At 42.9% G+C, this 24,275-nt stretch overlaps 1 protein-coding gene and 1 long non-coding RNA gene across 2 annotated transcripts in view; both read left to right on the top strand.

Annotated features, from left to right (window-relative positions):
- The first annotated feature begins 6,622 nt into the window (after positions 1-6,622).
- PLPP3 (phospholipid phosphatase 3) overlaps positions 6,623-24,275 on the top strand; it is a 65,149-nt gene continuing 47,496 nt past the window's right edge. The window contains exon 1 of the mRNA XM_079982156.1: positions 6,623-7,326. Within this exon, the coding sequence (XP_079838282.1) occupies positions 7,188-7,326 (139 nt within the window). The 5' untranslated portion in view covers positions 6,623-7,187. The remainder of the gene's footprint in view (positions 7,327-24,275) is intronic.
- On the top strand, positions 7,333-12,105 carry LOC307219160. The gene is made up of 2 exons (XR_013840313.1): positions 7,333-11,137; positions 11,509-12,105. It is a non-coding gene; the product is annotated as an uncharacterized lncRNA (long non-coding RNA).

Genomic DNA, 24,275 nt, shown 5'->3' with positions numbered 1-24,275 from the left:
CATTCCATCAAGCTGTGGCAAAGGGAGAGATGGGACATGAGTGAAATAAACATGGGAAAGCTCATTGTTTCTCCACTGAGCTATTGTAGTGTTTATACAGATTCAGTACTACCCTGCCTGAAGTTCTGAAAGCATGATGGTCCCCTAGATGACTTGTCCATCAGATTAGAATGACTCCTGAGTCAAACTGGGTAACTTCACTGGCAATGGGTGGATTTTATAGGCAGGATAGGATATATTTTACCATTTTTCTGTCCCATTACTCAGATATGTGAGCAGAACGTTTAAACTTAGCAGAGTTTAAAACACCATCACTTGCAGCATTGAAGTGGAACTTTGGGACTAGGCTATGTAGTAGTGTTATTACAATTAATACAAGCTGTGGTAAGAGAGTGATTTCTGAGGTAGGGGGAAGTAGAAAGGCTTAAACCCATTTTGTCTTTTTCCAGGTCAGAAAACTCAAGGGAAGTGACATCACACAGTGCCCTCTTTAGTCATCTTGAACTCTCCACCCCTTCATATTCTTATGTAGCAAACACACATTGTTAGATTTTGGCAGCAAAATATATACAATGAATGGATGACAGAGAGCTACATGGGATTTGTTGCATTTTACTAGATAGAAAGGGAGGAGGGTTATGAGTTGGCACCAGACAGCTGTTTTACAGTGGCAGACATATGTCAGTCATCACTGTTATAGAGAATTATGTAAAACAGGGTGGGTGAGCATATGCACTTTGGCACAAGAGAAGGGCTATATAGAGCCTAAGAAGACATTAAGGTGATATTTAATATTAGTCATACCCATAGCAGACTCAATGAAATCCATGGGTCTTCTGTGACTATGACTAATGTTGGATATGAGTGTGACTAATATTGAATATCACCCATAATTCTTTACAAATATTTCCTGACATAAAGAGGGTTTTTTTCTGCAGGGAGGAAAGAGGGTCAATCACTGGTGTTTCCCTAGAACTCTTGCCCAACTCACTTTCACATTAATGATGCTTAAATACAAGATACTATAGAACCCTTTGTGTATGGGCAACTGTTGTTTGTATGGGGGGGGGGGCTTTTCCTGTGTGTTGACACAAGGGTGCATAAAATCACTGCAGGATTCTATTCTGTTCTCTAAAGACATAATTATACTTTTTGACTTTGTGCATTTTAAAATTTATCAGTTGAACTGGACATTGCATTCCCAAAGAGTTTTTGCAAATGCAAGCATCACAACTTCCTTTGTCGGCTTTGGTTTTTTCCTCTTCAGGACAGGTAAACCACTTCTTTTCCCATTGTTATGATCATAATAAGAGTTTTTAAACAAAATGTAATAAAAAGGCAATTGAATGTTTATCACGGCTTTAAGTACCACAATTGGCAGAAGCTGGAACATCTGGAAGTCAAATATGAATCACCATAGATAGCTCTGCCGGTTCAGCATGAGCTTCTTCATCTCAGGCTCATAAGTCTGAGACCCACATAGGGCAAAAGATTCCTTCGTTGCAGGGGGTTGGACTAGATGACTCTCATGACCTCTTCCAACTCTATTATCCCATACCCCCAATTCCTTAAGGGGCAGCGCCAACTGGATTATCTAGCAAAGTGGATTTCTAAAGCCTTTCCTCTACCTACAGACTACAGTTTGAATCCCAAAGTTAGTCACATCCATTTTCTTCAAGTATGCATGAAAAGGAGTGGCCTGATCCAGTATTTTCATGATACAGAAGCCTTTCCCATTCATTTCAATGAAAGGGGCTGATCTTTTTGAATGAAGACAGCTCTCTCCACAGGCACACAAAACCTGTGTGTGAATTTGTGTACATACAGATCAGTATCAATATTAATGATTGCACCAACACATACTACATTATGCAAACCATTTGACATACCTCATGCTGGAGCTTCCATAACTACTGTAAAGTGGTACATCGGGTTACATACGCTTCAGGTTACAGACTCCACTAACCCAGAAATGTTAACTCGGGTTAAGAGCTTTGCTTCAGGATGAGAACAGAAATTGTGCTCCGGCAGTGTGGCAGCAGCGGGAGGCCCCATTAGCTAAAGTGGTGCTTCAGGTTTAGAACAGTTTCAGTTTAAGAACGGACCTCCGGAACGAATTAAGTACTTAACCCGAGGTACTACTGTATCTGTCTGGCTAGCACAGGATGTTCTGATTTCCCTGGTTACTTGGACTTACCTTACTAATTTGTGCTGAATTCTGAAATTCAAAGTTTTAGCAATTTAGAAACGTGGTCATTTATGATGATGACAACAGCAACAACAACAACAACAACAACATGGCAGTACCTGTCTTCCCCAACTTGATAGCACTCTCCAGCTACCTTGAAGCCCAACTCCCATCAGCCCCAGCCCCAGTGCCGGATTACCAGAGTAGGCACTGGCCTATGGGCCCCATGCCTTTTAGGGGACCTGCAACAACGGGTTGAAATAATATTGATTTGATCGTGAAAGAAAATTACAATCAAGTTTTCTTAGTTCAATGTTATCCCACTACAGCATGCATGCAAGGGCCCCTCTAAGATTTTGACTGCCTAGGGGTCTCCACAGGGTTTAATCCAGCACTGCCCAGCCAGCATAGGCAATGGTCAGAAGCAAAGGGAGTTGCTGTCCTTCAGTATCTGAAAGGCCCCAACTCAAGGAAGGTTGGTCTGTGCACGCCTTGGCACTTATAAGGTTGGCTCATGCAAAAAAGGTTGGTTCATGGAAAAACCCACACTATTTATTTATTTAGGCTTGTGGTGGGAAAATCCCCCATTCCTGTACCAATGATGAAAACAGTTGTATTCCTTAAAAATTCAAAGCCAACACATAAGTGGTCAGTTACACGGAAGCAGAGTGAATATAATGATAAGGGGATTTAAAAAAAATCAAAATCAAAAATAATCTCTGTAATTTCCCAATAACTGATAAAAGCTGTTCCAGGACAAAAGATAAATAAATAAATCACATATTAACAGTCTCAAGCTATCACAGCATTAGGGAAGTGTTCCTGTTAATAACCCCACTGTTATAATAATCAATCATTCATGCAGCATTTACAAGGTATTTACAAGGTATCCCAGTTGTGGTCCTCTTGTTAACGGTGAGTCAAGGCCGACCCACCCATGAGGCAAGGTGAGGAGACCACCTCAGGTGGCTGGAGAACCACAGGGGTAGAAGATTCTGAGGTAAATCTTTATTCCCCCACCCTTGTTTCTGATGTAGATCTTCACTCACCCCGACTTTCCTGGTGGGGAGGGTGATGCCAGACTGTTTTGGGCCAGTCCTGGGCGAGTCTTCTGAATCACATTTCACCATTATAATGAGAAATGGGGGCTGGGGCAGTATGTTCTATGGCTTAGAGTTCGAAAAAGGCTCAGCCAATTGACTTGAAATTTGGCATTGTAGGAGAGGAAGGCTTGAGGGCGGTCTGTGCTGAATTAGGGATACAAAAGATTTTGATTAAGTTAAATGTTTGATGAGAGACTCTGGCACGTTGACAGGTGCTGTGTGTTCTTCCATTGACTTTGCTGAGGTGGTTTTTCTGAAAACATTTCCCAGTTTGTTCTGCGTGTTTTAAGAAATGGGCCTCTACTTTAGGTCAAAGGAGAACGCTTAGTATAAGATTTTTACCCAGGAGTCGTGTAACAATGGTAGCCGTATGAGACTCTTACTCTGCTGTGGCCATGCAGCCATTTCTGGTTGTTGTTTGGAACCTTGCTATTGCTAGGCAGGATTCTCACAGACCAAGGCTTAGTTTGAAAGCTCAAGAGATTGGTTGACGCCTGGCACCTGTAAAGAAATGGCGATGCGGCCACTCCTACAAATAAAAGCTCTGTGTGGACCCTGAGTACTTAACAAATACCGTTCATCCACAAACACTCCCTTTTGGGGATAAGGTGCTCAGAAGGATGTGGCAGGCCAGATACAGATACTTTAAGAGGTTATTGTGGCTCTCCCTCTCTCCCATACTGTTTTTTTTTTAAATAAAAAAATATAATATTGTTCTACTGTTTTTATGCTTGCATCTGTGTTTTCATTATACTGTTTTACTGAGGGTTTTGTATACCATTTAAAGATTTTTAAAATATTAAGCTGTTTAGAAATATGAATAAATAAATAAATGCACAAATTCCTAACTGCTGCTCATGTAGGCTGAGAAAGGTTAGGTATTAAAGAAGATGGGGAGAAGAAACAAGGGATGAGTATAAATAGTTTGAGACATGGGCATAGCCAAGGGGGGTGGGGCAGAGGGGCAGCTGCCCCCCCTAAATCAATATAAATCTGATGTTCTGCCCCCTCAACAAAAGTCTGCCCCTAACAAAAAAACTTGGCTACACCCATGGTTTGAGAAGTGTGGGGGGAGGGAAGGTAAAATATCTCAGAAGCACACAGCAGCTGGACTTCTGATGCCCAGCTTTTAAAGGCACAGGAAAGCCTTCAGGAAAACAAAAGTGGGAAGAGAGTTTTAGGGGGAGAGAGCCAGTGTGGTGTAGTGGTTAAGAGCGGTAGTCTCGTAATCTGGGGAACCGGGTTCGCGTCTCCGCTCCTCCACATGCAGCTGCTGGGTGACCTTGGGCCAGTCACACTTCTTTGAAGTCTCTCAGCCCCACTCACCTCACAGAGTGTTTGTTGTGGGGGAGGAAGGGAAAGGAGAATGTTAGCCGCTTTGAGACTCCTTAAAGGGAGTGAAAGGCGGGATATCAAATCCAAACTCTTCTTCTTCTAGGGGGCGATTTTGTGGCAGTGTGTGCTTTATCTGTTGAATTTCCCAAAGCTACTCACAAGAACTTCGTTCTGTGACTCATGCCACAGAATGACTTAATCTGAAGACAGTTGCTACTTGTCAATGTGACCTCACTTGTACGCAGGGGCATTGCTTAATAGACTTCGTGCTCGGGCCCATGACACAATTTATCTCCAGACAAATTAAGAGAACAAATGGCTGGGGTCTCATCAGGACTGTACTTTACAGTGCACGTAGCCATTCTGTTAGTAAAGAAAAAAATGGTTTGAAAAGAGGGGAAGGGGCAAGAGATATGTGGCGGTGCAAAAGACCCAGGACCATTTCTGCCCTGGATGGATTTAACTTTATGTTGGTATGCCCAGGGCAAGTGTTCAGTTGCTGGTGGGACATAAACAAAGAGCACAATAATCTAATTTCTTGGGACAAGGAGTTGCACAAATGAGGTGCCTGTGCACTATCACTGACTAATACTGTATGTTTACCCATATTTTGATCACTTGCCGCAGGGTGCCATTGGAGGGATAGGAATCTGGAGTGTCAGAAAGGCAGGCAGGGAAAGTGCTGAGCATCAATCTCCCAAGTGGCTTTATCCTTACAGTGGTACCTCAGGATGCGAACGTGATCCATTCCGGAGCCCTGTCTGCATCCTGAACAGAACGTAAGATGCATCTGCACGTGTGCAGGTTGCGTCTCGCCACTTCCGCGCATGCACGTGACATTATTTTGATTGTCTGTGCATGCATGAGCGCCAAAACCCGGAAGTAACACGCTCCATTACTTCCGGGTCGCCATGGAGAGCAACCCAAAAATAATTATCCTGAAGCTTATTTATCCCGAGGTATGACTGTATTGCTAAACCATACTGAACAGCCACTTCTTCCAGTTGCCCCCCAAGTCAATCAAAATTAATACAAATCTGAGGTTCTGCTGCCCCCTACCAAAAGCCTGCCCCCCAACAAAAATCCTGGCTATGCCCATGTCCTGGCCCTCCTCATTTAGCAAGATAAACTCATAGGTGGAAAATAAAAAGAGAGATGGATAAGGGAACTATAACCCATGCAAGAGTTTACAATGCCATAGACAAAGAGTATTCTCCTAAGCAAGGAGGCAAAAACTAACTGCATACTGTATCTGAAAATTATGAGTCACGAATCACATGAATTTTGTGCAGCTAACCCCATGATTTTGGAATACACCATAACCAGCATATCTTCACAAATTGGCAGCTATACTATGCTTAGAGGTCAATTTCTAAAGACAGGGTTAGTGAGTTGGTCTAAAAGTCTTCCCCTCTCAAGAGAAATTCCTTCACCTTAAAATCCCAGATATGGATGTGTGGGTGTGGGTTGTGTGTGCCTGCAGATTGGCTGTAGTGGTCAGGGAACGGAATTCTGCACATGCTCAGAGGCTCATATATGTCCCGGGGATGAGCTCTATGAAAAACAGGGCTGAGTCCTACCAAACCCGATATTTTCGCAAACTCTGTTTCACTCTTAAGGCTTCGAAGAGTGTTATCTACAGGAGCCCACTAAGAATTAAATCCCACGCTCCGTCCAGGATATTCCAAAAGGCAGCGGAACTTTTCAAAGCAAACTTTTCCAGCTTTGCTTCCAAGCAAAGACCGGGAGTGGGGAGGGCGAGGGCGGGGGGAGAGAGAGGAAGAGAGGGCATCGTCAGAGAGAAACCCAACCTTAGCAAGATTTGCGTCCTCACTGAGCTCAGCAGGCTTGTTTTGAACGCAAGGGGCGCTAGGGGCATATGGAGGATTTTCTTTTCATGGGGGGGGGGGAATGTGGGGTTAATTATCATATGTATATGTCAGTTTCAGGAAGGGGGTTGTACTTGGATAGCAACCTTTAAAAAAAGAGGGGAAAGAGAGAGGAGTGGAAAAGGATCAGAGGAATTAAAAGTGCAGAAGTAACCCCGTCGGATCACACAAGCTCAGCCGGAGCCTGACTTTCGACGCAGCCGGGTGTGCAAGTTGCTTGTCTCTCTCTCCCCATTCATTGGCAAGGGACTGGCCGAGTTGCAAGCTCCGCTCCTGCCGCCAGCCGGGATTGGTTGGATTTCTGATCACGCTGCGCCAAACTTTCCCAACTTTTTAAAAACTTTCGCTTCCCTCCGTGTTGTGCTCTTTTTGCATGGTCTTCGCAGTCGACGAGGGAGCTGCTACTCGCGCGCTTTCTGCTGCCTGAGAAGAGGAGAAGGAGGAGGAAAACTTCCCCGCGGACGCCGAAGGGCCCTGGCAGAGGCAGCCACAAGGACAAAAGTCTGCAGCCGCCTGCAAAACCCCTTCTTCCTCCTGCTCGCTCTTCCGACGTGAGCAGGCAGCGATCAGCCCCAGCCTCGGCGCCCGGATTCCCCGGCTGCTCCCGGCCCAGCGCGACCCCCGAGCGGCGAGAAGGAGACGCAGCTGGCAAAAGCGATTCCCCTGCCTGCCATGCAGAACTACAAGTACGACAAGGCGATGGCTCCCGAGAGCAAGAACGGCGGCAGCCCTGCCTTGAATAACAACCCCAGCAAAAGCCCCAGCAAGAAAGCTTTGCTCATTTGCCTCGACCTCTTCTGCCTCTTCATGGGTGAGATTTAAAACTTGAGCGACTCTCTCTCCCCCCTCTTCCCCATCTTAATTCACTTTCTTCGGATTTTATAAGAAGCCGTTCCAGAGGGTTGCACAACTATTTTTTCCCCTCCTTCCAGCAGTCTCTCTGCTAAAACTAACCAGTCTCCTATTCTTCTTTCCACTCTTCGTCTTTACTCTTTTGGTTGCTCACTTTTGCTCTCTCCTTTCTTGCTTTTTAAAGAAACCAAAACACCACAAAACTTTGTAACTGGGACATAACAAATCTTCTGGAGCCGCTCTCTGCTTTGCAAGAAGACAGTTCTTCGGAATAGATTTCTCTCCTCTCCCCATCTTGCATCCTGCAAGCTTTTTTCTCTTTCCCCTGACCTTTTCTGCTTTCATGATGGGTTATGATGCCAAAGGATAAAAATGTGGGAGGAAAAAGCAAGCAGAAACAAAGCAAAGCGCTCCACTGCGTTGCAAAAGAGCTCTTCAGTAGCAATATATGCTGTACTGTGTGTACAAAATGCACTAGCTAGGGCAGCCGGGCGTTGTTGATGCCAAGAAGTTTTTTTGTGTGTGTTTTTTAAGGGCTTCATTTTACTCTAGGAAAGCACCCAGCGAAACCACAGAAACTTATGGAAACCCAAAGCAGCCCTGGTGCCCGTCCAAATAAAATGGATGTCCCAGCAAATGAGCTGAGCCTCATATGTAAACAAAGCATCTCCCATCCCAGCTGGCCCCTGAGGAGCAGCCAGGGAAACAAGGCATGCTTTTCACTTGGCTGCTCCTGGTTAAAGAATAGGCTTCAAAGGTGCCCTCCAAAGGATTTTCTGTAGTGGGAAAGGGAGCGAGGGAGTGTTTTGTGTGCCTTTCAAAAGAAAAAGGAGAAAGGAATTGCAATGATCTCAAGAAAAGATCCAGTTAGCAGTAGTTGTCCTGAAGCTGATTTTGCTCTCACACCAGTTTGTGGCTGAAAGGTCCCCAGTTTTCCCAGGGAAGGGGTAAAAATGTGGCTTGCAGAGGAGGGGTGAAGTTTGGCTGTGCTGTTTGGTACACACACACAGAGGAACGCACATCTGTGACCTCTCAGTGTTAAGGGTGGAAAGCATGTGCCGCAGTACTTGATCTGCTTTGAATTCTACCTTGTGGAGTTCCAGGGAAGTGTGTCTTGGTTAAAACGGGGGCGCTCCTTAAAACGAGGGTTCCTGTAGTTGTCTGAAAGGGTATAGGAAACAAAGAAAGAACAAACTTTTCCTCTCTGTTAGGACTCTTGTTTCTTTAACCCAACAGGAAAGCCAGCAGCGCTAGCTCTCCATGCCTGGAAAGGCTTCACCTTTGACATTTCTGTCTACCATTCAGCTGTTAATGGTACAGAAACCCTGCCTGAGGAAATGTTAAAAGGTGACAATCCTAGCATGTAGCTATGGTGTCTTAGCTAGCTTATGGTGGCTTTCATGCCACCATTCTTGATCGGAGGCATAGAGTATTCCAAAAAGGTGGCAAGTGTGAAGAAGCTTGGGCTGAGACACTCAGGTGGATCAGCCAACCTGGTGCCCTTCAGATGTTTGGGACAGCATTTCCACAGGCTGTGCTGGCTGGGGCTGATGGGAATTGTAGTGCAAAGGGCGTGTTAAAGGATGTCTGGATATCCTATCTGTTCCTGACAAATATCTGTCTGCTTTAGGAACACTGCAAACCATCCAGGGCAGAAAGATGCTCTCTATCTGAAACGATTGTTCCTTTCTTCAGACTGTCAGTGCTCCAAAGAACTTTACAAAACAAACAGTGCTGTTGTCATATGGTATCTTGATAGTGAAGATACAGTGCTGAATTGCCCCTTTAAATAGATCGCCATAGGGAAAAGTCAAAATGCATGTCTCAAACTTCTTACTCTAAGTAAGCTTGGAGACACTGAAAGGATTACTCCCTTTTGAAGTTCTCTGAGTGTCCTGGCTCCAGTGATTTATTATGCTTGAGGGGTTGTGGTGTTTAGAGAAAGAACAAAATAAGGATGTCTGTTCACCTGACTGAATCCAGATCAGGGCCATTTCACATTCAAGACGAAGGTTTTCTAATGAGTGACTTTACGTGTTTTCAAAGTCTTCCTCCTGCTTCAAATGTTTAGGTACCCTTAAAAATGCAACGTGAGAAGCAACATAGCCATTGGCATTAAGAGACTGTGGAAGGGAATCCCAGCTGGTACAGAATGGAATGAGACACTGTAGTTTACACTAGTAGCATCTGGCTTTGTTGGGATCTGTAATAATGCTGACTGCTGTCCAATCTGCACAATTTGATGTGTATATAATAACAGTGCGTGTTAAGAGCAATTAAATCCCAAGAGCTGAATAGCTCTACTATAGAAGTACTTTAGTGTAAGTGGAGTATTGGCGTGTTCCCCGGCACTTGAGATGCTGTATAGGTGTAAGGCTTTGTTTTGGGAAAAGAGAATCTTCTCTCATTGTTCTCTTATGTATTGTATGAACCAGCATCTTTAAAAGAACTTTGTGTCTGCTGCTCATTTCTCTTGAGTAGAAATCCATTGTGTTTGGTGAACCAATCAATAACCACTCTGTATCACTTAAGAAACTCTAAGAGTTTTTGAATGTGGAAATCTTCTTGATGGGTTCACGGTCATACTATTTCAGTTCACGTTAGTTGGTGTTTTGTCATTAACTTTAAAAGAGGCAATATGAAGAGGGATTGTGCTCAATGAACATTTTTAAACACACACAAATTTTCTCCTCTGTCATCATAATGACCTGTTTATAGGGCAAAGTGCAAAAAAGAAAAGGGATATATCTGTAAACAGAGTCTAGGGGGCACTGTGGTGTAGTGGATGGCGTGTAATTCACCAAGGCAATTCATGATGGTACATTGAGTCAAGGACTTGAGTTCCAATCCTGAGCATTAGTTATTGGGAGAGTAACCGAACATTTGTGTGCTATACCAACTATGCATTGTAAACAACAATGCTTATTAATTTTTGAAGCATTAAAAAAGAGGACGCAGTATTGTAGTAACAGCAGAGGGGGGCGAATCACAGTTATAGGAAAAAGTGCATAAGAAACAGTTAGCTGAATTTGATAGCTGGATTAAATCATTTATAGTCCTGGGACAACTCTGAAAGATATAACAGATCTTTGTCTTGGGTCACTCTACTCTATGAAATATGGACATAGATGGTGCATCTTTGTACAGGTATGTTACAATGAGATGACTATGGAGTGGCTCCTTAGTGGCTAATTAGTTTATGTGATACAAGCATTTATAGACAATACTTACTTGGATATCTGAAGTTCACTGAGAAAATGCTAGGTAGGTAAAACTCACAAGGATCAATTTAACAAGGTGAGAGCTAACAACAATAGCACATCTCTTGACTACTAGAGCTCTCCATGTATCTGCTATTGAATATTGTTAGTGCTTCAGTAATCATATTGTCATGAAAGCTTATACCATAATCAATTTCTTAAAAAGAGTTGGGATCTTCTGGAAAACAAGAAAAAGATAAAAAACAAGATACCACAAGACTATGGTTTTTGAAGGCAGCTACCCCTCTGGAAACACATTAAGCTTATTACAAATTTCACAAAGTGAAATTTTATGCACACTTGCTGGGAGCTTTACTAATGACTGAACCCAAATAGGATCAGGCTGTGAGTTTTAACACTCTGAAAATTAAAGAGAGTTGTGTCCTCTCCTGTGCTTCCAATGAGGCACTTGCCTCAGTTGTTAAGCCAATGCACCATATCTTGTCATTTTGCCCCTGTACTCCCAAGTAGCTACCCAGCTGTGAATATTTAGTTGTAACAGGGACGCAGGTGGCGCTGTGGGTTAAAGCCTCAGCGCCTAGGACTTGCCGATCGAAAGGTCGGCGGTTCGAATCCCTGCGGCGGGGTGCGCTCCCGCTGCTCGGTCCCAGCGCCTGCCAACCTAGCAGTTCGAAAGCACCTCCGGGTGCAAGTAGATAAATAGGGACCGCTTACCAGCGGGAAGGTAAACGGCGTTTCCGTGTGCGGCTCTGGCTCGCCAGAGCAGCGATGTCACGCTGGCCACGTGACCCGGAAGTGTCTCCGGACAGCGCTGGCCCCTGGCCTCTTAAGTGAGATGGGCGCACAACCCCAGAGTCTGCCAAGACTGGCCCGTATGGGCAGGGGTACCTTTACCTTTACCTTTTATGAACATCTAGCAGGGTCCCGTATTGGAAGAAAGCTACAGGACTGCAAACAACTTTTTCTATGAATGGTTTACATGCTGAAGAATCTTTCAGTTACACTAATGTTACAAAATGAATTGATTTCCAAGAAAGAAAAGAAGAACACAACAGCATGTGACTTTAATTACCCAGATACCACAGCCTTTTAACACTGATTGTTTCTGCTTAGAGCACATTTTCTTCATACTGTCAGTTTGGTTTAATTTTTGCAGTTTATCGTTCATCTGTTCTCTATTATCAGGCACAAATATATTAGGCAGAGAGAGAGAGAATAATAGCTTTTTGCTTTATAATCCCACATGAATATGGACCTGTGGAAAAAGTTTCATCCTCTAGTGTCTGGAGGAAATGAACTATTTGATATGTACAGCATAAAAGTGATTAGTAGAAACATAGGATCCTTTATACTAAGAACATAAGAGGAGTCCTACAAAAGCAGACCAATGGCATATCTATTCCAGAATTCTGTTCCCACAGTGGCCAACCAGATGCCTGTGGGAAACCCTTGAGGAACTCGTATTTGGTATCATATGGCCTCTTATACTGAAATTAAAAGCCTTATCATACATGAAATTGTCTAATTTGCTTTTAGATCTTTCCAAATTGGTGGCCATCGCTACATGCTGTGGTAGTGAATTCCTTACTTCAATTAAGGTGCTACGTGAAAAAGTGTTCCTTTATCTCCCTGCCCCATCTTTTCTCCAAATTAAAAACCCCAAAAGCTGTAGCCTTCAGCCCCCTTGGTTACCCCTTTCTGCATCTTTTCCACCTCCTTTTTTGAGGTGCAAAGAGAGCATTCCAGGGATCAGATTGCATGACCTAACTCTATCCCTGCCTAGGGATAGCATTGTCAGCTTTCCAGGAGTTAGAATCATAGAATAGAATCATAGAATCATAGAGTTGGAAGAGACCACAAGGGCCATCGAGTCCAACCCCCTGCCAAGCAGGAAACACCATCAGAGCACTCCTGACATATGGTTGTCAAGCCTCTGCTTAAAGCCCTCCAAAGAAGGAGACTCCATCACACTCCTTGGCAGCAAATTCCACTGTCAAACAGCTCTTACTGTCAGGAAGTTCTTCCTAATGTTTAGGTGGAATCTTTTTTCTTGTAGTTTGGAACCATTGCTCCGTGTCCGCTTCTCTGGAGCAGCAGAAAACAACCTTTCTCCCTCCTCTATGTGACATCCTTTTATATATTTGAACATGGCTATCATATCACCCCTTAACCTCCTCTTCTCCAGGCTAAACATGCCCAGCTCCCTTAGCCGTTCCTCATAAGGCATCGTTTCCAGGCCTTTGACCATTTTGGTTGCCCTCCTCTGGACACGTTCTAGTTTGTCAGTGTCCTTCTTGAACTGTGGTGCCCAGAACTGGACACAGTACTCCAGGTGAGGTCTGACCAGAGCAGAATACAGTGGCACAGTTCACAAATCATAGAATTGTAGAGTTGGAAGGGACCACGAGGGTCTTCTGTTCCAACCTCCTGCAATGCAGCAATTTTTTGCCCAATATATGGGGCTCGAACCCACAACCTTGAGATGAAGAATCTGTTGCTCTACCGTGGTGTTTCCCAAACTTGGGTCTCCAGCTATTGTTGGACTACATCATCCCTAGCTAGCAAGACTCATGGTCAGGCATGTTAGGAACTGTCGTCCAAAAACAGCTAGAGACCCAAGTTTGGGAAACACTGCTGTGCCAAATGAGTTATCCCAGCTGCCATCAATATGGTGTGGGGACCAGGTGTGAGAACCTGCTGGCAGATATTCGCAGCTCTGTAGCCAGTGCCTTGTGGTCCCCCCACTTCAGTTGTTCACTGTGCTATAACAGTGGCTGTAGGCCTGGACATATCAAACAACATCTTCAGAGTGGTAGTGATACATGTGCACATGGGAGAAGAACAAGGGAATTTACTACCTGCCCTACGTTTAACCATGCCATTAGCACCTAACTGCATATCTTCTGAGAGATGCACATGTTATTCTTGCATTGGGAGACTGCCAACACTCTTTCACACATCGACAATCCCAGGATGTGCAGAATGTATGCCACTTTGCTTTTAGGAATGTTTCTAAGAGCATTTAGCAAAGCATGTAGAAGCTCCCTTCAGACCTCTGCACTCAGTGCAGGAAGATGGATGGACTAGGTGCCCCTAGCGCACCTGGAGACATTGGGGGTTGGGCCAGTGTGCACACTGCCATTCCTCTCCCTAGTTTGAGCTCTCCATTCCTTTTGAACACTTGAAGAAGACTCAACTCATTCAGTCGTCCAGATATGTGTAGCAAGTGCACTACAATTGCATAGTGTACTATCAGTGGTGGGAATGAATGAGCTTCTTAAATACCTGCTGTGTGGCAAAATTATTCTGTGCTTCAGACTTTAATCCCATGGACACTTACTTGGAGTAAGTCCCCTTGAAGGTTTTTGGATTTATTTCTAGATAAACATGGGTAGGATTGTGCTATCAGCTGCATGTCAAGAACAAAGGTTCTTGGGGAGCTTTTCAGATGATTTATTGTTAGAAGTGCATTTCCTCCTCAGTGCAGGTTACATATTGGAGATATTCCTGCAGGATTGCAAAAGCACTTGATTCTGATCTAATCCTAACTTGACGCTTTGCTTTTCACATGGCTGTTTGAAGCAACAACCACTTTTGAGTTAAGGAAAACCAGAGCTTGTTGGAGAAGATCTAGTGTTATGTTAAATAACTTTTGTTCAGAGTTAATGGATTATTGAAAGTTCCACCTGAGTCATAACACTGAGTGGCAAGTTGCTATTCCTCAGCCTCCAATATCTAAAACAGGAACAATAACGTTGTGAGTGAAAATTAAGTAAGGATGGTAAAAGACTTTGCATATTCAAATTAGTTCTCTTTTATTACTTAGTTAGAACATATTTAGCTTTCAGTATGATAGAACCCAGGTATAGAGATGCTAGGCTGGTTGAATATAAGGAATTTACAGTGAAATCTTCTACACATGTACTTAGAATCCTACAGATATTTTACCTGGGAGTAAAGCCTGAGCAAACATGTATGACTTGCACAATTATGCTGATAAATTTGGAATGATGGGTCAGGTTCTTCTACAGCTTCTTCTCCTTGCCATCTTAGCAATAATTCATTTTCTGTGTCTCACGAAAGCACCTGAATGTTCCATTTTATTATTCACAGATGCAGAAGAAAAATAGAAAAATAATGATTATAAAAATAAATCCTGTGTTGGACTATTGTTTTGCATAGACTACCTGGAGCCAACTAATAGCAGGAAAAACTGAGTCTTAAATTTCTTGTGATTGGATGTCAGAAATAAATGGCTACAACTGGTACTTACAAACTACTCCTAGTGTGAATTAATGTTTCTTCTCATGTTCTACTTCTAATCATTAAGAAAACTGTTTATCTGAATGGTGGAAAAGTTGGATTTTGATTAAGAATAATTAAAGTCATAAATAAATTTCCAGGCAAGGAATTTATTTACTTTCTATTGATGAATTGGTTGAATATCTTTTGTTTCTGAAGCCCTTGTTTCCTACCAGGATTAGACCTCATCATAGAAATGTTTGCCCATTTAGTTTAGGACTGTTTACAACCTTGTGAGAAGTTACGTCAGAGATGGTTGATTAGATTAAACTTTATTTTTTTCCATGGTTTTACTTTTATTTATATCCTGAATAACTTGAGGTATTAATGGTGGCATTAGATATTCTCCAGGCTTTTTACAACTCTTTGTAATATAAAGCATCTTGCTTGATTTTGTCTGAGGCTTGCTGAAACACTTTCAATGTTTGCTCCTCTTAGAAGGGCAGTATTTGGACTGGCAGCTTTGTATATCCATGTCACAGTTGCCATCCAGATTCAGCTACTGAGCTTTATTTTATTATACCAGCCAATTACTCAACAAGAGCAACTGGGGGGATAATGAGCTGATAATGTGCTTGCTATCTCTTCTGCTTGTGTGAGCTCTGCTGGACTTAGTGGTTTGTAAGAATAACTTCCAAAGTAAATGTCATCCTAAAGTGTTGATGCCTCGAACAGAGGACAAATGCTGTATGGGGGATGTTGAGAAATAACGGGTCTCCTTTACGAATTTTGGATTCCTGAATTGATTTAATAGCCAAAATAGAAAGAATAGTCTGCAACCTGAAGTATATAAGATCTCATGAAATCAATAATTCACTAATCTAGCTTGTTTTCTATTACATAATAAATCCATTGCTCATAGTTGGTACTGGAGCATATGAAATATTAGTTCTGCTTAGCCCCTTTCTATGTTTCATCATTAACTGCATCTCACCCTAAGGCATAAGAAATGTTCTTCTATTGAGACAGCCGTTTGGTTACTCCAAGGCTGGGGAGCCTATGGCCCTCCAGAAGTCGGACTCTAATTCCCATCAGCCTCAGCTAGAAGGGCCCCTTCTCTATGCTCCATGGAATAGAATGGACTCCCCACTTGCTACTGATGTTGTTATAGCGTTTTTGGATTGGTGTTGCCTGCAGCTGTACTTCCCTACTGTCAGTTATTCAAGCTGTGATCAACCTGGAGAAGCACTGGCAGCCTCAGTCTAAGATTATGACAGATTTGATATGTTTGATTCAGCATTGATTGCTGGTTCCATTTACATCAGCAAATGCTTGTTCTGTAGCATAATAAAACAAGCTTTTTAATATAGATATTGGTTATTCCTGAGAAGTAAGGCTTGTGAAGGACAGGAAACAGTCTCAAAACTGTAAGGAGGAGTTGTGCAGCCCCTGGCAATGTTTCCCAGTTTCCCTTTTTTCCTGCCATTGCCATTTTTCCAGTGCCTTTTCACACTTCTGTGTACCAGATACAGTATAGTGGAACCACAGGATATAAATAGCCCATGCTCCTAATATTCACTCAAGATGTAAGGGAAAGGACTTACCCTCTAGGTAAGCCTGGGAAACCAGTCCTGAAATGCTGGCGAGCATTGCCAATCCTAGCAAACAATACTAATTTCCCAGTTGGATCAATGGTCTGAATTGTTTTAAGGCAGGTTCCTATTGGCACTGTGTTTCCAAGGTGACAGGATATTTGCATGCCTGATTTGAAACCACACCTTATAATAGGTTCTGATAACATCCCAGTGGGCAATCCATTATCAACATTTCCATTTTTACAGGTTGGAAGAAGGTGTTAAAAGACAGGTGTGTTTGGGTGCTCATGAAACAGACTTTATACTTCTGTCAACCAGCTCAATTCTCTACACATATTGTATTGCCACTTTTGAACCCTGAATGGTGTGCCAATATGGTTGCCACTAGGAGAAAATAAAGTCCTCCTTGTTTTAGAAGCTCTGATGCAGTAAGACCTTATATGGGAATGATGACAACTCCCCAATCATCCAGATTTTCCTTTTTTTGCTGGAAGGAGAATGGACCACTGAAACACTGGGGAGAATGCTTTAACACCCAGGGTAGTTTATGTTTGCATATTTGAAGGCGATTTCATGAAATAATCTTATGTACTTACACGAACTTTTGAGGAAGGGCCCTGCAATTTCACTGTTGTCGATATTGATCTGGTGAAATGGGATCAGCACCTGAAGGCCTACATTGCAGAGGCACCGCATTGTGCCGCATTTCAAACATGCTTTCATTTCATTCTGTTTTTTAATCCCTTGCATATCTTGCAACTTTCAGCATACCAGAGTTTATACATTCCCACAATGTGTAGGCTCTTTTGCTGGTGGGAAACTAAGCCCCTTAATCAGGCTTCTGTGCATGAGGCTTTTGTTTTGACAGCTGTCAAAAGAAATTCAGAAGGTATAGCTTTCACTTGATTGGTGGATGATTCAACTAGTTACAAGTCTAAGGACTCTAATCAGCAGGAGAAGCATGTGAAATTGCCAGAAGTTGTGATTGCTTTGAAAAAGTAGGCAAGTGATAAAACAGAGAGTTAAGCCACCTTTAGATGGATTTGGCTGACAGTTTTTATGCTCATGGTTAAGGGAGAGAGAAAAAACCCTCTAGTGACAACTTGTAATTAAAAAGAAAATCAAACTGGAGTAGATCAAATGAATCAGTCACTTTCTCAGTCTTGAGCCCCATAAAACTCAACTTCTTATGTTATCCAATAAGCTTTTTTTTAAAGATACTTGTTTGACTGGGTATTAGGTCTGTCAGTGGAAGCTAACCCCATAAGCCAAACTCAGTCTCCATTTTGAGATTTTTTTTCAGAGCTAGAGCTGATGGAAATTGTAGTCCAAAATGAATGGACTGCACCAGGTTGGCAGGTTGACTCCTTTAGCTCATACCTTGGGCTGAAGTGTAACTATTAGGAATGTATATCACTATTATTATGTTCTGATTGTGAACCTGCCTTAGGCATCTTGTCTGATCTTTTGTCAATAAGTTTTATGGACCATTGATATATGACTCAGCCTGAAAATTCTTACTTTACTTGTTCTTGATTTTGCTGGGGAAGTTAATTGATTCAACTTGCAAAATAATGAGCTGTGTGTGTATATTGTATATGATTTCATCACAGAGTGTTTGCTTAGCAAGAGGACTTCCTCAATAAATTATCTTGGGACAATTCGAATTAGCTCTCCTCTGCATTATCAGTGCCTACAGGCAATGTGCTGCTGACAAGGTTTAGCAACATCTGACAAGTGAATCAGTGCATGATTGTGTTATCATTGCGTTAAAAGTTGCATTGTGTTAAAAGGAGTGTTGGTGAAGTAACAGAGTGCTTCTAAAATGATGGAATCAGAACCTATTGGTTAAACGTCAGAAACCTGTGGCTGACATTAGTGGATGATGCAAACCTCTTTTCATTACATTCATTCCAGACACCAAAGATCAGATGAGTCTTTTACGTACCTTTTGACCGAGTTTTAAGAAGCAGCATGGTGCAGCCTGCAAGGAATAACAATTTTGATGAGACTGGAAAGAGGCAACCATTTGGATATCATTGCAGAGTGGGCAGTAGAAGCAGGAAGGAAAGGAGTAGGGTAACTCACCCTTTACAATGTTGTATGGAAGGTCCTATATTTTGAAGACTTTGTCAGCTGTAGTCCTGATGAATCCTGGGAAACTAAATGGGTGATGGAATGTTGAGGAGGGCACAGATAGGCAGGGAAATGACAGAGACCCTGGACTGGTGAATTCAGGGACCTCACAAATGAAGTCTATTCTCACCCTGGTGCATTTGACCTGATGCTTGTTTTTAATGAACTAGCCTGTCATGTTAAGTTAGCAGGTGCCTAAAAGGGATAGGTAAGCGAAAATGGTGAGTAGGTGGGCAATTGTTTTGATTCTGAGGGACACTTGCAGCAGTGGGCAGTCAGTTGGAAACTACGTGCCAGTGGGCACTGCCTAGCAGTACCCCTCACCACCACATCCTCTCTCTCTCTCTCTCTCTCTCTCTCTCTCTCTCAAACACACATGTCTTTGTATGCCTCATACACAGATACACACCCTCCGTGCCTCTGTCACACACTTAAGAGGCACGTAACCCTACTCTCTCATACACAAACACAACTCGCCCCCCACATATGTGCACTGTAACCCATCCCCAGCTGCATTGGAATTGCTAGAAAGGGCGCTGCAGGTGAAAGAAAATAATTGTCACAGCAATCTTGTGTCACTGATGCAGCTAACCATCACTGATGCAGCTAACCATCGCTGCATTGCTTAGCATCTAGTTCACACCTGGGCAACTTGTGGTCCTTGCCCTAATTACTGGACAAAACAGCAGACCTAGTGCTAGACAAAACAGTGTGTCCTATCCCCTCCCATGCCTCTTTCTTTAGAGAAAAGGGAGTGTAGTTCCAGCCTTTAGTAACATTTTTCAAAGTTTCAAGCACATTTATGCTTATCTACGTTCTCTTGTATTACAGTCTGACACCAGGAATGGAAGGGTGCAAAGTGTTATGACGTCCCTATATTGCAGGGAGTACTAGAATAAATTTTAAAAACCACCCCCAAAACCAACAACTGAGCTTATTGGTACATCTCTAACCTTCCTCTGATAGCACAGAGAATGGGCTCAGTTGTTTTGTCTGCCATCAAGGATCTCTGCATGCTTTGCTGTGGAATAGGGTGGCCCTGGGTTGCGTGAGGAGGGCAGAAAGTAGAAGGCAGTCAAGGTCACAGAGTCTGAGAAACTTGTCTAGAGAGGATCCTGTATTAGTGGTGGTTCAGAGAGATCACCTTCCATTCCTTTCCAAGTTTCCCCTCTAAAATAAATAAATAATACAGACACCTGTCAGTTGGAACTTCAAGAGAAAACAGTGGTTCTTCAGAAGCTAATTTTGTGTTATTTGGTGCAATCAGCTGCCTAGACTGCTGTGCTTCTGTTGATCACTAACTTGAGGTTTTGTGGACAGTGGCTTTAGGAACTCTTTGCCTTGTAATATACTAGTATTTTGACAGATTGCTGCACACACACACCTTTTAGCTACCCACTGCACTATACAACAAGTGAGTGGCAAAACTGTATCCCATGTTTAAATCCCAAAATGTTGTTCTTCTAAACTGGTCCTTAGTGCAATCATGTTGAAAACCTTTTTTCTTTCTTTTTTTAAAAGAAAACCATTGAGTTGCCCAAGGGTCTGATTCTGCCTGTGCTAAAATAGTGTCCAAAGCATGCAAATTAATTCTGTTTCCAGACCTAATGGAGGCAGATTCCCCCTCCTTTTAATGAATTTGGTTAAGCATTTAATTCAAAAAGGGCTGAAAAACGGACAGAACGTGAAGTATGTGTGTGCTCCAGCTCTTTGAAATTTGTTTCAGTCCTGGGGAGGCATTCCCCAACCCCAACCCCCCCCCCCAGCCGCAAAAGTTGTTAGCAGAGGTCAGTCCCTGCTGTCCGTAATTTGCACAGAAGCCCGAGCTCGCTGTCTTTCCCACTGTTGCTTTTCAGTGCAGGCATTGTATAAGCCTGGTATCCATGGCAACCGGCCAAGAACTTCAAGCTAAGATCTCCTTAGCAAAAGAGAGTCTGTCGCCATGGTTTTGAGGAAAGCACTGAGAAAAGAATACCATAATCCCAGAAGGTTTTGGTAAACTGGTCATTTGAATGCAGTTAACAGTATTTCTCGCTCAGGCAGCCTCATAGATCCTCAGAGGATAAATGCTTCGTTCCCTGAAAGTCTCCCCCCTCATAAAAGGGGGGGGGAGAAAGAATTTTAATTGATTACAGATAATTGATGCGACTCACTAAATCAATTGGGAGTAGTCTCACATCAATCATCAATGGACTTTGTTCCATTGAAAAAAAAACCTGTGGATCCAAGCCAAGTATTTGCCAGTTTTACTTGAGGTCCACTGAGGCCTGTGTGGAAATCCTTCTCCCGCATAATCTCACACCCCCAATTATTGGAAAGACATGAAGACTCTAGCAGAAGATGGCAGGTAGTGGTTAGATGGTTGGTTGGTTGGTTGGTTAGTTAGTTAGTTAGTTAGTGGCAATTAAGCATCTAGAAAAGTTCTAACCCTGCCATACCTTACATCCGTCCAGTTCACTACTTCAGTCATTTCTGCCCATTTGTAGCTCACTTCTGGTATTGGGGCCAAGAATGGTGGAAACCTGGCTGGAACAATCAGCTATCAGGAGGTAAGGCATAAGAGGCGAAAGGTTAATGGCCCCTTTTGCCAGCTCTATCCCCTACTTTCCATTTGAATAGGGTGGACACATGAATGATAGTCATGTCCAATTTGGCCCACTGAAGATTTGGGTTAAAACTCTGCTAAACTCAGGAAATGCACCAAGACTGCAGCCACACTCATTTTTTGCCCTGGTTCAAAGAACGAGGGAAATTGCTTTTCCCTCTCCTTACATTCTGATTGGCACTAATTTGATCAATGCATGCACACTGAGCAGTAGGGAAAAGAAGACAGTCTCATCGCATCTTGGGAAGCTGCTTATCAAAAAACAAGTAAGAGAGAAGGAGAATGGGAAGTTTGGAGGTGGCATAGAGTCTGCTACCTCTAGTACTTCCTATTTTAACAAGACAGACAAACCACAAGCCACAAGTCACCAAAGGTAACTGAGGCACAAACCACTGTGACAACTTGGTGAGCTGAATCTTTTTAGTGCCTGAACTTTCTTCTTTGTTGTGGGTTTGTTTTCTGTTCCTCTTTTACTGAAGTCTATGATGGTCTGAGAATAATGGTAAGGTAGGACAGAGGTTTAGCTTGGTCTTGCTGGTGGACCTTGTTCTTTGAATCTTGCTCATGGTTCTATGTAGAATCCATCTGCCCTTGGTAAGATTGGATGGTGACACTGGTTTGTTCCCTTATTTTGCCTTTTGACATGGATTTCCTGACAGAATGATTTGAGTGTATCATAATAACTGTCACTTCTGTTCCTGGCACACTTTGTACCACCTGGTGTTTGATTAAGATAGACCAACTAATGCATTCCTTGTAGTTAATGAAAGTGGGCATAAGCAACATGGTGCCCCCCATATGTTTTGGATGACAGCCCCCATAATTCCTGACCATGGGCTATGCTGGCTGGGGCCGATGGGAGTTATTGTCCAACAAAGTCTGAAGGGCACAATATTGACTACCCCATAGGCACTATTGCTGATGGTGGGAGGCTAAAGTGATAACTAATCTGAAAGAAATGGAAGCCCTAGTTTCACTCTAGGATCCCTAAAGACTGTCTTGTTAGCATTGATCTTATTGAAGGTTTCGCTCTACCATCTATGAGACAACACTTTTCAGATTTTGGAAAAGCCAGTGCTCAATTAAATAAATCTTGTGAAGTTTACAAGTCCAGTTTTGTCTCATTATGATGTTTATGCTTCTTCAGTCAAGTAGAGGAAGGGCCCCCAGAGACCAGGTAAATATTCACATTAATGACTGTCTCATGAAAAACTCGAACCAAGGATTGAGGGCCAAATTAGACATCAATAAGATAAAATGCTGTTTTCCTCCTGCACTTACAATTGTCACAATACGGAACAAAAACTTGCACACCATCTGTGAAGAATGCACATTGCTATATGTCTATTTTGTCACAGGTACACATTACTGTGTAAAACCTTCTGTGCAGTTCTTCCTTCCTACACAGAGCTGGTACCTATTGAGGACAAAAGTCTTGTGTGTGAAGGAGCGCTTGGTTCTGTGTATTTCAAGGCCTTTGTTGAAATGCCATTAAGGGTTAGAGTAGCGTGTGAGCCAGCTTCTGAGAAAGAATACTTGCTCTCACCCTCCTTTCCCTTAAAAGGATAAGTTTTGTGACGTCCTTTTTGGGTTTTTTTTTTACTCATTTGGCATGAATCTTTCACAAACACAAACCCATGGAAAAGTCAAATAGAATTTTGGAGGGAGCCCATTTAAGGGGAGAGAGAAATATCCTCACACGTTTTAAGGTTACAAAGAAGCTTTCTGAAGATTTGGCTATGTCTGTCCTAGGCAATGTATTCCAAAACCCAGCCTTTTCTTTTTCTGGCATCACAGAGCAGACTGCACACCAGCAAGCATCGTCTTCAACTAATTCCCTGGCATGTGCATGATTAGCCTTTAAAGGTGATCAGTCCGAGGGCCAAATCAGGCATTAAATCAGGCTTTGCATTTAACCCACATGGTTGTTGTTGTTTTTTAATGCAGATAATAGCTGGGGGAGAGCTAATAATTATCAGGATAGCAGCCAGTGGGGAAAGGGATTTTTAACCCTTTCATTTCATGCTGCTTCCCCATAGAAAATCTTTCATCTGGAGGTACTATTTGCATTAGGAGACACTGTCCCCTTGGCGCCAAGACTTAAATCACACCCTCCCTGCAATCCTGATAATTATCACTGCCTGCCACATGTTGCTATTTTGAATCTTACCTCTTGTTTAAATGAACCACATAATTCCTGTTTATTTGGATCCTGGATAAGGGCCTCTGCAGTTGGTCACAAACCAGTGAGTCTTCACCACTGCAAAATTGGCAGTATGGTGTGGATACCAAGAGCGATAAAAACTGTTGGATGGGACTTGGATTTTTCCCCTTGGCTGCGGTTGTTCCTGATTCTCTGTAACTATTAGAGCAGGGAGATTCAAAAGCACAATTATTTGCAGTGAGAACTGGTATGTGACATCAATAGGCTTTGCATCAGCTGATAAATTAGTTTCAGTGGGAGTAGGAAATGCTTGGAGAGTGTGGTTCCGATGAACTGATTCAGCACATCCACTGGGGTGCATAGCTCACATCGCTCCCCCAATAGTTTTGATAGCAGAGTGGAACGATTAGGAGATTAGCGTGGCAACGCCCGCCTGCTTGTACTTAGAAGGATCTGTTTATAAACCCACTTTAATGTGCCCTAGCTTAGCTTGGACAATTGTTTACATTTAACCATTAGTAAAAATGATGTTAGTGCTGCTTTTGTTTACAAAACCATCATAGCAGACTCCAGCTATCACCTGTGAATGCTTCTTCCTGATTTTGATCTTCCACTTGTGTCAGTGGGACCGAAGTTGTTGTAGTTTTGTTAAAGGGTTCCTAGATAGTTGGATCAATGGTTCAACTTGTTTAAGGACTTTTCATATGCAGGAGAGTGACAGCTGCCCTTCCATGTGCAGCCCCACCCAGTAGGAGCAGGTGGCTGGAATGGAAGCAGGCAGAGTTTATGCATGTAGTGTTAGAAGTGTGTACCTGGACTCACACGTGAGCATCCGGCACTTGTGTATGTTCATATACATGCTGTTGTGTATTGTAGAATTTGCTGCCTGCTTAGATTGCAACTTTGCTGTCTGAAGCAGCATTTTAATATATTGTCACTCCTATT

Source organism: Podarcis cretensis, assembly GCF_951804945.1.
Source record: "Podarcis cretensis genome assembly, chromosome: 6".
Taxonomy (NCBI): Eukaryota; Metazoa; Chordata; class Lepidosauria; order Squamata; family Lacertidae; genus Podarcis; species Podarcis cretensis.
Note: the sequence above shows the minus strand (reverse complement) of the source record. Positions and strands in the feature narration are given on the sequence as shown.